At 34.8% G+C, this 14771-nt stretch overlaps 3 protein-coding genes across 3 annotated transcripts; all 3 read right to left on the bottom strand.

Moving 5' to 3' along the window:
• Positions 1 to 359: 359 nt before the first annotated feature.
• LOC104742036 (RING-H2 finger protein ATL34-like) lies at positions 360 to 1765 on the bottom strand. Its single transcript, XM_010462998.3, has one exon. The coding sequence runs from the start codon at positions 1758 to 1760 to the stop codon at positions 606 to 608; it is 1155 nt and encodes a 384-aa protein (XP_010461300.1). The 5' UTR covers positions 1761 to 1765; the 3' UTR covers positions 360 to 605.
• Positions 1766 to 9978: 8213 nt separating this feature from the next.
• Positions 9979 to 11249, bottom strand: LOC104742035 (acyl-acyl carrier protein thioesterase ATL3, chloroplastic-like). The gene is made up of 5 exons (XM_010462997.3): positions 11047 to 11249; positions 10807 to 10907; positions 10555 to 10664; positions 10352 to 10447; positions 9979 to 10272 (listed from the first exon to the last, which is right to left on the bottom strand). Exons 1-5 carry the CDS (start codon positions 11184 to 11186, stop codon positions 10147 to 10149), a joined length of 573 nt encoding a protein of 190 aa, XP_010461299.2. The 5' UTR covers positions 11187 to 11249; the 3' UTR covers positions 9979 to 10146.
• A 1938-nt stretch (positions 11250 to 13187) lies between these two features.
• Positions 13188 to 14122, bottom strand: LOC104742034 (MLP-like protein 168). Its single transcript, XM_010462996.3, has 2 exons — positions 13768 to 14122; positions 13188 to 13634 (listed from the first exon to the last, which is right to left on the bottom strand). The coding sequence occupies exons 1-2, from the start codon at positions 13943 to 13945 to the stop codon at positions 13357 to 13359; spliced, it is 456 nt and encodes a 151-aa protein (XP_010461298.1). The 5' UTR covers positions 13946 to 14122; the 3' UTR covers positions 13188 to 13356.
• Between the last annotated feature and the right edge of the window lie 649 nt (positions 14123 to 14771).

The following is a 14771-nucleotide window of genomic DNA, read 5'->3' as shown; positions in this document are numbered from 1 at the left end:
CCTAAACCGACATATTTTCCTTAATAAAAACCTCTACGGAATTTGTTTACTTAATTTGTTGTCTTTTTATTTTAATTTTGATTTTTTTTATAAATATGATATGACATGGCGTTTTGTTGTATTTTGATTGATGAATTTAGTAGGGGTGAATGAGAGAGTTTTATTTATAGGGGTGAACCTATGAATTTTTCATATGAATATATGATTGATGAAAGTTAAAAAAATCTCAGAAAATTACTCTAGGAGTTTTTGGTTATGTGGTTATCAGTTGATCTGAGTCAAGTATTTAACATTCTAGTATCACATGAACATGTGCATTCTATTTAGGTTGATACATAGCATAGGACAACTCGGAAGAATTGTTATAAAGAAGAGGATTTTTATATCAATCGTAATTATAATCCAAAGTTCACAATCATATACTATTAAATCCTTCGATTCACATAGAAACTGTACAATATAGCTCTCTTGTGCTCTTGTTTACCTCCACACAATTTGTATAAAAACCTACATATATATTGTTTCATGGTTAAGACACACCTGACGTTCTCTATAATCTAACATTGTCAATAAGATAAGTTGATGTAGTGATCAACAAATATATACTAGACCATCTCTGGCCTAAGGCGTTCAAATGACCCTTCTCCACGCTCTTTTTCCTTGCTGCCTTTAGTTGACTGGAGAGAGGCAGTTTGAAAAGAGAAAGAGAAAGAAAGAGAAATGTTTCGGCGATTATATCGGCGTCCATAAGGTAAACCTCTCCTCTCGCTCCCAACGCTACCACTCCTATAGCCTTGCCTTGAACTCCTAGCTTGTGGTAACGTCGTGCGGCTCAATTGCCTCCGTACCTCTTCCGGTAACTGCAATGTGAATCTGTCAAGGTTCTCTCCACGTGGAACTAGAGAATGTCCGGTTGAATGAGATCTTGGGAACAAAATCTCCGTTATTCTCCAGTTTGATAACCCTGTTGACCTCGACCGAGGGGGTCTGTTTGCCCCGGTGTTATTGCTCCACGTCAATCTATCTAACAAACGTACATCTGGAGATTCCAATACACTTCTTCGCGTATTTCCATCTTCAAGATCCATATCTTGATTATCATGTGGGTGTATACATGGATTTAAAGAGCTTTGATCGCTACCTGGTTTGGGAGGGAGACTAGCACGACAAACTGGACAGGTAGACCGAGAAGAGAGCCAGACATCTATGCAAACAACATGAAATGCATGGCTACAAGGAGGCATCAAACGCAGCGTTTCTTCGTCCTCAAACTCATTCAGGCAGATGGCACATTCCACGCCGCCTTTGCCTATCTTTAACCCTTTAACTTGTGAGTAAAGAAAGGAAGGAAACGACTTTATCACATCCGGTTCAAGTCCACGGCTTGTCCTCCTCGTCCATGCTACTTCTCCACCACCTCCTTCGGTATCAGAGCTGGTTCCAGGAGGAGATGTGCTTGTGTATTTATAGCAAACGCAACAAGCCAACATGCTGAATAAGAGTGTGAACATAAACATTCCAATGATTACCGCGGGTACTTGATTCGTTCTTGGGGCAATATATGGACTGGTGAGTCCTGGCTGCTGCTGGCCAGTGGCTTGGATAACAAGCAGAAATAAGAAGATAACATGATGCAGTGGCAGGACCGGAGTCTTTCCCATTGTCCTCATGTGAAGGGGCTTTTTTTTGTGTGGCTGTGTTACTACACAATCATCTTTGGAACTCCATGTTCCAAGGTAGGGAAGAAGTCCATGTTTCATGCCATAAAAATGATATGTTTGGGTGAAGTGCTTAGCACGTTTGATCATGACTGAAAGTATTAATTGTATTATCATGTTGGAATATTTCATTTTTAGCTTAGTCGTAATGATTGATGCGGCTTTGTTCATCTGACGTTTTGACTTTGAAGAGGTCGTAGCTTTTAATACAACTTCACCTTCTCTCACCCTCTTTAACTAATGAATGAGTTGGTTAAGCAACTTGACTCTTTGGCGCAAAAGTTTTTTTTTTTTTTTTTCTTTTTCTTTACCTAGTCTGATGATTAATTAAGTTGAAATTGAAAGATTCAAACATTAACTATTAACTAGGTTGGTACACGCCGGGGCGTATTTTATTTTATTTTATTTTTGTCATATTTTTCTGTTTTGTTTTTCTCAATTCATAATTTAATATGAATCTAATGTATGTTATTTGGAATCAGTTCATAAGTTTTTGATAATTTTAATAGTATTTTTTATTATTATTATTTACATCATCATATAATACTTGAGTTTTTAATTTTATATATTTAGTTTCTGAATAGATTTTAAATTTTATTACCAAATAAGTTTAGGGATTACAAACCATTAATTCTTGATTTATTTCTCACTCACAAACCCTCTAGAACAGTAAGACACATTACTCTTTGTTGTCTACATTATAAATGTTCTTGAAGGATCTCTTAGAGTAATTTAGATTTAGGCACTTCAATCTTTATCTCATAAATCTGACATAAACCAAAGATGAAACTTTTGAAATTTACTAAGATCCAAAGAGAAATAAAAAATGATAATTTTCACATAGAGAGTTCTGGAAGTAGTAGTAAGTAACCTGTATTGTACTAAACCTTGAAAAAAGAAAATATTCTGGTCCAAAGTAGCAATTTGCTCAATATCATCTTCATTCAAGATCTAAGTCAACAAAGAAGAGGGGAGTCAATTTACACAAAACACTAATATTTATTCTTGAAGCAACCCTAAAAGCTTGAATAAAAATGACATCTTTACTTCGATTGGACCTGCGATTCTAAAAGAAATTAATGAACTTTGTCATGCCCAAGTTGCTCTTTTGTGAATTTTTTAATCTTTTGTATATCAGACGACAATTATGTAGTTAGGGAGGGGCTTATCTGAAGAATTGATATCTCTATGTCTCTCTTCTCTTCTTCCTTCTTCTTCACATCACTATGCATCTATCTCTTTCTCTCCTTTCTCATTCTCTCTTTCCCTATTCTTCTTCCAAAGAATTCTCGATAACCGGAGAATTTAATTTCAGAATCTGTAGATTTTGATGAAATTTTTGTTCGAATTAATCAAAGGTGAATTTGGTAAGATTGCTTTGCCTCTTAAACAATGACCTATGTTTCTTACATGTCTCGTGCCGCACGAGTCGTGCGTTTTCTTCTCTTTATGTTTGTTTCATCGAAGGCAAAACTTTGTGACGATTCTTTTGTTTCTTTTCTCTAACTGAATTCAAGAGCAGTCTTATAGTGTGAAGGAGAAGAACAAACAATTAGAGTATGTGTTTTTTTTTATGTGGGCAAGGGTTGATGAAGTGAAAGACAACGTGATGTGGCACATAGGAGTGTCAATCGGGCTGGCTCGGCCCGGTCCGGTCCGAAATCCGCAAAACCCGCATATATTTGAGCTCTTCTCGGCCCGACCCGAAATATTTTCAAGCCTATATTTCAAAGTCCGGCTTAGGGCTACATGATTTTTTGGATTTTTTCAGGCTTATCTTACGGATCAAAAATTCAAACTTATAAGTTAGTTTATAACATGTCTTAAAAACAATGTTTAAAGGGGCAATATAAAACAAATTAATCAAAATTTAAATAACCCATCTATATTCACTAAAACCAACTTAATCTAAAATAAAAAAAAAAAAATCAAATAAATTTTTATACTTTAACCAAATAAAAAATAGATATAATTCATATAAAAATATTACAGATAAAGATTTTTAAAATATTAAGTAAGATTATTAAGTAAATATGAAAACTAAAATTAGAGTTTTAAACTTTATTTACAATAAATCAATAAAAAAATATTGCAATCAAAAAAAATATTAACGAAAAAGTATAATTATATTTGTATAAGGGTTTTTCGGGCTGGTCCGATCAGGTTAAGCCCTAAAAACTCTAAAGTCCGAACAGGATGGGTCCAAAAGACCATTTTTCTGGACCCGAGCCTGGTGTTTTTCAAGACCGGACCAGGTTGGGTCAGTCTGCGGGCTTTGGGCCTAATTGACATGCCTAGTGGCACATAGTTTTTTTCATTGGTTTAGAAATCTTAGTTGTATTAATTGAAATATTTTTATTGGCTATTGGTTTTAACTGATGTGTCAACACCAGCTTCAATGTTGAAGCTGATGTGTCACATAAGAAAAGCAATACATTTTTCTTTTATTGTATTGATGATATCTCTCCGAATAAATTACTTTTTGTGCCAACAAATTCTTTGTTTCCAAGTTTCTGTTTAAACAGATCAGCTAGTAGGCCTTCATTTTAATAACACATCTTTTAAGGTTCAGTTTAAGGGTCTACAAGAATACTTCTATAAATTAGTCATGTTGGTGCTAAGATATTTTTATAAATTTCATTTGACTCTCCAAAAAATTCTTAGTGATCTCGCGATTCAGAGTATTTGCTATTACTACACTCATAGTCAAGTGCATGTAGTACGGTCTACTCTGGCATGGTTTTGATTTTGTATGCAGAAGGGAGGCCCAAAATAAGTCTATTACTAAGGATATGATAATTCCAGATTCGTAAAGCCCGCCAGATTTGAGGAATGGTCGTTTGGGAGGGACCATATAAAATGCTTTGGTCCCTGACCTGAGAGGATGTACACATGGGCCTAAGCCCAAAATCTCTTTAAAAAAAAAGCCTGCCAAATGCTATGATCGTGGGTATATACGTACTTTGATTTTTGCATCTTGAACGTGTATACCCTTAACCATAGATATACTCTATTAGGCAAGGTTCTCACCATTATACAGATGCCTTAACATCGAATTCCTCTCTGCTGCAAAGTTGCATCTATCGATCTCTCTCAAGACCTTATTTTTTACGTTTAAGAAGATAGTGTCATTGTCTTCTCACACTGATATATCTTTGTCGCTTTATCTTCAATCCATTAATTTTCCTTCGCTGGGTTTGCCTCTTCTTTTTCTGCTAATGGCAGGAGCGGAGCTTGCTCAACAAGCGTATCATTTAACCCTATAACCCCTATATGAGCGAACATCCTTGTCTTCTAAGCGATAAATCTCTAAATCCGTTGAATTGTTTACTAATGCCTCTTTTGATCTCAAGACGAACCATACTGAAACTATGAAGTGGATGAAGAAGAAACTAGTTTGGTTATGCTTATGGAGTTGGTGCACTGGTAATTCTATTCTTTTGTAAGGTGTTGCCGAGCTAGGTTCACTTATACTACAAGAAAACATCATGTTTTCCTACCTCATATATTATAGGAAAATGGTAACAAACAAGTATATCCTTCCGGTTTTCTACTAGTTAGTATTATTATGTCTAGTAGGAGTTGTTGTAACAGTGAGTGTACTTGGTTAGTTCTCATATATGTGTAAAAACAAGATGTAGGCAGTAATGAAAAGAATTTTTCTCTTATTAAGAATCACTTAAACAATCTTACAAGATGTGTTTAATCAGCTTTACACATAGTCAAATTGACTTGTTACTAACCAATTCAATCTAATTAAAAACCCAAGAACCCTAAAAGCTTATTAGCTTAAGTCTAAAAGTTTTCCCAAATGGTGAAAACAATATGTTTTCCCTAGTAACTCAATATATAGGTCATCCTCCTACTATATGTATTATGATTACTTTCCTATCCCAGGATAAGTGCAAATCTTCTTTCTATATATGATTATATCTTGCGCTCCAATCAAAAGACCTCCTACTGTCCTACAATACAGCCACATCACTCAATATCCATTACTGCTTTCACGGGCGAACGCATCTTTCAAAGTCCTACAGACCAGCCTTGTAGCAACTAATGTCTTTCATGCTTTCAATATGCTTGTAACGTCTGAACTTTTACGGTATGGTATTGTATGCTATCAAATTATAGAGAGCGTTTTTAATTCCTTTACTTTCAAAACATTGAATGATTGTTCACAAAATATCTACACAAATAGATCCGGTTCTATAGCTTCGTGTTTGGGATATTCAAATCAAGCCGATTCTTTTCCACAACCGTGAGCTCCAATGGCAAACTATATGACCTACACCTCATATCTACATGAATACACCTCACAACTCTCTTTCGTTCACTCGTTTGTACTGTTGCAAAGATTAAGAAAGAACAAAATAGAAAGCAAGAAAGAACATGCACACGAGATTTTAACCAGTTTATCTCCAAACCGGAGCTGAGATTTTCTGTGGAATTCATTAGATCACGTTGCAGGTTCTTGATCGAAGTAATTGAGATTCCCCATCTCTTACGATTACAATTGTGAAAGAGATAAAGTGTAGAAAGAGAGAAATCTAAACTTACATTATGAACACTAACCTATGTAATTGTTAATGTCCTTGTCGTCCAAATATGAATCGATTTCTATAAATTTTAATGCCTTTGTCTGATTGTCTCGTTATCATTGAATGATAGGTTCATACAAATAAAAATAAAAATGTTAAGGTCTATGGATTTATATTATATTTGTCAACAGTCAACAAGACTAACAACCAAAACGATATAGTTTCGTTAAAAGCCCTTACATATGTACGAAGGTGATAAGATTGAACATACAAACTCTTCTCTCTTATCTCTTCTCACCCTAATTGATAATCTTGGAGTTACAGTTCTCCAATCTCATCACCTAAGAACAGAGCACATAAGCTCTAATTCCTCTTTACACATCAATGATCGCAGGATAGTGTTTACAATACTAATCTATCTCTATTTATACTCTACATTGTTCTCAATCTTCTCTTTAGCTCCTCACACGTGCCTCTCATGTGCTTATCAATACTCCCCCCTTTCAAAACAGCTTGTCCTCAAGCTGTGATGTAGCCAAAGTAGTGAAGATGGAAACCAAAGAAGACATTCGCTGATGCCATGGTGGAGCTGTTGCACACACATTGATCCTCTGCACCGTGATACTGTTTCATTGCAGGTCTTGTGAGAGTCGTAGCTGCCTATAGATTCCTGGATCCGGTGGAAACGTCCACCAAAATACAACATTCATCCTAAGCTCTCCAAACTTGTAACCAGCAACAGGAATGTAGTGTACAACCTGAATGGCTCTTTGAATCTGTTCCAATTCCCTTTGAATGACAGAATCATGCTCCAACTTCATGTAGATAAGCTGTTGTGGAGTTGTTGGGATGATTGGCAGAGCCAACAACATAGATGCAGAAGTTGCAGGTTCAATTACTTTCCCAATCTGAGACCACCACACAACATTATATCGTTTGATTCGGAACTTGAGTACAATCAATCCGTGCTCTCTGTTCTGTCTCCTGCCATAGTAGAGCTGCTGAACACATATTGATCTTCTACACCGTAGCTTCGCCGTGAAGTTGCAGGTCATCCATAGTTGCAAGCTAAACTTTTGCAGCTTTTTTCTTTCAAACACAACGATGAAAATCTCCAAAATCTGGCCTTTGAACCTAAATCTCCAAAATTTTTAGAAATCCATAACAACAAATTGGAATCGCTGAAGCAACATAGACAAATAGCAACTAGGTTTTCTACACTGGATCAGCCAACAAGCATGCTTAACATGTTCAAACTTAATTTTTCCTCTGTGATTGGACTGGTTCTGCTTCATTAATATCTTCTCTCCTCGTAAAGCCTTGTTATTATATTTGAATGTCCAGAACTTAGAACATTTTCTCTGTTCTTGCATTTGCAGCTCATGACTATCACACAAAGTTGAAAGTACACTGCCTATGCAAGCCGTCTCTTGCAACTATATCTAGAAACAATAGTTGTTCTGGTGCTGAATTTTGTGCCTCCAAACTGTTCTTGAACTTGAATATCCATGACTTAGGAAACTTGCTCATCTTCTTATGTTGCAGTAAGTTGTACCCTCTAAGAAATTTCATATGTTGCAGTAAGTTAGACCCTCTAAGAAACATTTGATCGAACACTTTGTAGCCATAAGGGTCCATCTCACTACCATACACAATCTTAAACTGAGCTGCAACATTTCCATCAAAGATCAAGCTCAAATCCGTGTTTTTTAACATCACATCAACTTCTTGACTCTTTGGCGATTCTTCAGTAAAGATCCATGCTACTTCATTAAGAGCTTCAAAGATTGGATTCTCAACATGTTTTTCCCCAACTTTTCTATTTGCCAAAACTGAAACCATTCCAGAAAATTCTAACTGATGAACTCTACGCCTAGGTTCCAAGTCAGAGATCAATACCTGATGTTGCGGGTTAAATTGATTCTAGACCAACGATTCTTTGAGTAGGATTGCTTCTTCATTGTGCATCGTAACTTTTTCTACAACAGAAGTTGCTATTGATACACATTCATTGGAAACAAATGTTTCTTGAATCTATTTCCTCTCCACTACGATCTCATCAACTTGAATCAATGATTCTTTGGATTTCTCCACTACGTCTTGCGATTGCGACGAGATCTTCCCCAAACACAAATCCACTTCTTTCTTCGATTCTTTCTTCTGCTCCAAGATTTCAATCTGTTTCTCTTCTCTAAGCTCCTGAATGAGTCTGATTCTTTCATTTCTGTCACCAAATCGAAACACCAAGGCTAACTCCATCATTCCCCAACTGTCAAAATATCCCCATACTCGTGTTCGCCGTTGAAACCACAAGAGAGCTTCACCTTCGAGAAGACTTTGCGCAAGATTCAGCTTCTCATCTGCCGTGAAATTCTCCTGAACAGAGAAATCCTCTAGCCATGAAATCCATGGTCGCAATTCACCAGCAACACCATCGAAGATGGGAAATCTTTCAAGACACATTGTGATTAAAAATCCCCAAATTGCTTGAAAACTTAACTTTCTTCAGCGTTCGATTCGATCCGTGTTCACAAGCGCACCATTTGATAAGATTGAGCATACGAACTCTTCTCTCTTATCTCTTCTCACCCTAATTGATAATCTTGGAGTTACAGTTCTCCAATCTCATCACCTAAGAACAGAGCACATAAGCTCTAATTCCTCTTTACACATCAATGATTACGCAGGATAGTGTTTACAATACTAATCTATCTCTATTTATACTCTACATTGTTCTCAATCTTCTCACACGTGCCTCTCATGTGCTTATCAGAAGGCCAATAAGAATGTGAAGGCTAGTGAACAAACGCTCAAGCCCAAGCTCATCCAATCCAACGGCTACCTGCAGAACAAGATAAGAAACAGAGGATTAGCACAGCTTGCAGCTTGTACGAAAGTGACGACAAAGAATAGATTTGCAGCACTCGAATCATGCAACTATGATCAAAACCATGTGTCAGTCAACATGACAGCTCGTCACTACGTAGAAGACTCTAGAACTAGGTTAAACCTCTGTAATCTCTATATAAAGAGAAGAACGATTATATTGATATCTTAAGGATTGAATAACATGTTATTATGATTTCTATCAGTTTCTTCAATATTATGATTGCTTTCTTTAGTTAAGTACAAAGTATAAGAATGTTGATGTGTCATAATATTTATCTTAGTGGTCTAATTTTATTTGAATATTGTTTTTACGAAGTGTCACTTTTAAAAATATGAAAAAGCTGATATGTGAATTAGAGAAAGAAAATTAGGTTGTTTTTATTGTATTGATTAGTTGACAAAACAAAATTTCAAATTCTGTTTACAAATGGTTTGAAATTCGTCGACAGCCATCCAAATATGAATTGATTTCGATAATTTAATGTAAATGGCCCTACTCGAACACTATTTATTATTATGTCACGTAAACTCATGTGGCCGGCCATATATTGTTTGGTTTGGTACATGAGTTCCATGACTTATCAGTGGCCTCCTGCGCTGAACAAGTGGCAATTGGGAGACCAGTGGCTGCATCTATTGTGGTCAATTAGTTGATGAATCACGTTTTGTTTCTTTTTTTTCCACGAGTATATTTTATTTATACAGTATCTTATTAATATGTAATAGTGTATATTTGATAAATTATACATACACACTGATAACAAATGATATGAAAAGAAACATACGTTCTACGATATGTAAAATAATATACAAGAATAAATAGTCAATAACTCAATTTATAAAAACTTTCAGATAAATTTTAGAAATCGAATGGCACTTGCCAGAATACCATATAAAATACTCTATTCTCTGGAATAAGAGAATGTAGGAATCTAGATCTTCGTTATTTGAAAAAAACATATCGATGCAGGCAAGATAGTACTTATTGGATGTGAACAAAATTAGGAGTGAACAGCGACTTCTTGGCGTTGGAAATGAACGAAATTAGAGCGTATATAAGATGGGACTCGGGCAGGACGGTAGTTGTTGTCGAGCCACAGACCCGTTCCGTGCGCTTCCAAAATAAGCTGCTATACCAAAAGGATCTAGATTAGAACACAAGTAAAAAAAACAACACAAAGGCTTAACAAGAGCAACAAAATTAACCTCTTGATCAGGCAGTTTTAAGATAAATTGCTCAAAGTAGATACGCGCCACAGATACTCCTGATATCCTAGTTTTCACCACAAATCTGAATCCACTCTGCTCAAATAAATCAAATAGATATACATAATAACACTGATATTAGAATATGTGACGATTATTTTTTATATATATATATATAGCTAGGAAAAGAGGGTCAAAAGTACTCGTAAAGGTGCACGGAATTTGATTGACAACTCAGAAATTGCCAAGGCTTGACCAGAACGGGATACTTCATCGCAGTTGATGCCGATACTCTCCAAGAACTCGTGTCGACCTTTGTATGAAAACAAGTTTAACAAAAAATAAATAGTGGACAAGAAAGTTATATTGTTTAATTGTAGCACACGTCTAGACTCGAAAAGAGGATTTATAATAATCTTAGCAGCAGCATTTGCAACCGATCGACTTTGACTAACCGTGTTGGCAGTAGTTGGCATAAACGGCATTGTTCACCACACCAAACTGATCCAATTCATAATCACGAACTTTATGTTCAGTTTCGTGGAACCCACTCATTCTGCCATATGAATATTTCAATTAGATTACGAACATAGTATAGCTAGCTATAGACATCGGAAGTGGCAATAGTACCACCCTACCAAAATATATTAGATCACTGAGCTCTTATGATTTGAGATAGAGAGACATATGTTTACCTTTTTTCTCCTTTTAATTTGAGGCATGCGAGAGGCTTGAAGGTCTTTACACTCCGGAGAGGGAGGATTACAGGTCGCGTCCATGAAGAAGGAAATATTACAGGCATTGCTGGAGTCGCCGTGCTGATAGCTTGATACATTATATGTATTGCCTTTTACGTGTAACGAATGCCCAAATATTGTTGACAACTTTTCTACTCTTTGTGAAGTTTGGTTTCAATCACCAAATATATAGACAAATACAGATTGTAACAGTACTATCTGCCATATGTGCAATCAGTAATATTATAACCAAATCAATCATATAATATTACATCACTTATTGTATATACAGTATAACCAAATCAATCATTCTTCCATGCTACCTGCCACATAAATTAGAAAAAAAAACAAAAATAATATATATATATATATATATATATATATAAATTTACTGTATACATGTATCATTTAATATAAAGAAACCAATTGGTTTTAAACGGTCTTAAAAAAATTATTGTTTTGAATGACAATAATTTATTTAATTTGAAAGTTTATGGTTTAAACAACATTTTTCCCAATCAACAAAACGTTATTGGATTGTTAATAAAAAAAATATAATATTTTATTAGGAGTTGTATTTAGTTAGCTTTATTTAGCAATCCATGCTACCGAACCAGCGGATATATTATTTAGTCCCCTATTCTGTTTGTATTGGGATCGGTTCATGTTATGGGTTAGTGGTGGATCCAGCAAAATTATTTGTATCTGACACAAATAACTTAATAATATTAAATCTTTTTTTTTGTCAACACTCTGATATTAAATTCAGATAATAAAGATATTAAATATGATTTTCCATTTATAGTAATTTAATTTTTATTTTTATTTGATTTCTAAATGTATATATATATATATATACTTGCATATTAGATATATTTAAAATAACAATTATATTTCACACAAATTTAGACTCTAAATATATTAGATAAACTAAAAAACTATAATATTGTATACTGAGTTTGCAATTTTTTAAAAATTTAAATGTAAATATAGTTAATAGTAGAAAAGGAAGATTCAAATTTTGTTAAAAATTAATTACAAGTAAGAAAGAAAACACATAAGACAAAAAGACTATGGAACTAATCTTAAAAAATAATAAAAAATATAGTAGACATTAATAAGGAAATGTGGAGCATAGAAAAAGGAAAATAAGAATACAACAAAAAAAAAAATCTAAAGAGAACATCGAACTCGTTACAAGATGGTGCATGGGGCACACACTTATCCCAAATGTGCGCGTGCCCCACCTAAGAACCACGTAGATCCGCCCCTGTTATGGGTCGTATTCCCATATCACCTCAATGACTGCTAAGATCGTTATCATGTTTATTATGTATATTTGCTCCTAGTATATGGATTGAATCAACTAATGTTGGGATATTGTACATTTCATATATTGCTAATACGTAATATTTATGTTATGCTTATATATTTCCGCTCTGCTGATATTATGTGTTCTTATAAATTTCTATGTTAGCTAGTTTTGAATAATAACTTCGAGATATATGTTTGTTCGTATCCGTAAGTGAACTTTTTTAGTATGGTATGCGTAGTCTCACCAAATGATTGTCCGTTCACGTTGAAGAGGAGCAGAGTAGCTGAGATTTGGAGTTTGTTTCTCTGACGTAGTGCGAGACTTCGTATATCCTCCTACATTTTTTTTTCCTTTAAAATTTAAAATTCATGAGATTTTTAACTTTTACGTATTGTGGAATTTTAATATTTCATTATGCTATTCCTAGTAATCTTCAGAATTCTTTTTTTGAATTTTCGGGGAGTTACACTTAACATGTGTAATATAATATTGGAGATTTGATACAATATAAACAACTTATGTTCATGCATGTATGTAGCTATGAATATTATTCCATTAAGCTTAGAAATCGTAACTCTTTGTCCTAAACAATTATAAATAAATTATTAAATATTTTCTAACTAATTCTCTATGTAACAAGAGGATTCTAGAGAAGATGAAGGAATGAACATCTACATCAATTACTCTCCTAAATTCTCTCAACCAAATAATATCTATATTTTTAACCAATAATTATAAACCATGTGATTTAAAAATCTCTCATAAGTCTCTCTTGAAAAATAGATTTATATTATTTTCTCTCCTCTTTTTATTATTTTTATTTTTTAAACAGAGAGAGATTTATTAAGAACATTATCACATTATCGAGAAAGAACATACAAAACATAAGAAGAGAACATTCCTTACGCATATAATAACTCCCCCACACATAAGTCAAGCCGCAGAAGAGTCCCCTAATCATCAGACAAGAGGAATTGGTCGATATCCTTAATCACTTCGACGAAGAAATGAAGGAGGCTCTCAGGGTGAGCCACGTTCTCATTAAGTCGTTCATACCTCATGTTCCACTTCACCACACTTCCAGGCCCTCCTTTCTTAGGGCTCACCTTCATCGTTTTCAAGAAGCTTTTGTACTCTTTCTTCAGAGGTCCCTCTAACACCCTCCACTGGATCACATTATTCTCAACATCCATGGCTTCGATCCTATCCTTTGACACTCTTGGCTCTCCATCTACACCAAAACGCATTTACAAATCAAATATATCATTCTATTTATCCGTAGATCCAATTGTCTAGTATACCTATGCCATAGTTTAAGGTTTAACTTGCATAGATTGAGACGTACAAAATAATACTTCCATTACCAGGAGTTAATTTCCACAAGAGTATGCTTCCAATTTTGCCCCACTCGCCTTCGAGCAGATCACATCCCTGAATGTAGCGAGTGGCTTTGGAAACATGTTGTGATCTCCTGGCGAACATGTGGAACTTATCAGCCGTAGATTTGATCTCCACATCTACCTCTACCTCTTCCTGTACCATCTTTTCTCTAAGTCATCTACACATGGATTAATTGAAAATTTATGAGAGTGAGTGGTTCCCTTTTGAGTTCGTAGGTCCTAATCATAAAGAAGGATTGAATGACGAATAATAAATTAAGGAGTGGATACATTTTATTTTGAGAGTGACTGTTCACAACTTCATGATTATTTGTTCATCGCATCATTTAATGATTTAACTACTTTTAGTTGTGTTTGTTACCTAATCAAGTATATACATGCCATAAGCTCTTTGGAATGAACTAGCCCAATTAATGAGACACCAATGACGGAAAACAGATGTAAACCAGTTCAGAGAAGGATGAGAGTCCAACCAGTTTGCTGTATAAACCTGTTTAGCAATGACAATGAGGGTATCAAATTATCTCTTTTCACTTGGCACCATAAAGGGTTATTTTTTTACCAAAAAAAAAGTTACTATACAGGATAAGATTGATCAATCTTTTTTCAAGCTATGGTTTAATATCGGTGCTATAGCTCATCCTCTTTTTTTTTTTTTTTTTTTTTTTGTCCGAGTCATCGGTAACGATCTTCAATTCCAACGACTCTTGACATTACTCTCTTAATTTTTTCTTCTCCATCTGAATAATGAATGTCCCCTTGTTTGTTCTTACGTCATTAATGATCTCATTTTTGTCCTTTATATCAAATTTATGTGGAATTTGATGACGTGTTTGGTCTTTTTGGTCAAGGATTTAAAAACTCGTATCCCTGCTTTTCTGATGTAATAGCGATGGTTATGTCTAACTAACCCGGTCCACGACAAAAGCAAGGAGAAGCCATGGAATAGGAAATATAAATTTAGTGGA

Source organism: Camelina sativa, chromosome 14, assembly GCF_030686135.1.
Source record: "Camelina sativa cultivar CO46 ecotype springtype chromosome 14, ASM3068613v1".
Classification (NCBI taxonomy): domain Eukaryota; kingdom Viridiplantae; phylum Streptophyta; class Magnoliopsida; order Brassicales; family Brassicaceae; genus Camelina; species Camelina sativa.
This window is presented reverse-complemented; position numbering and strand designations above follow the sequence as displayed.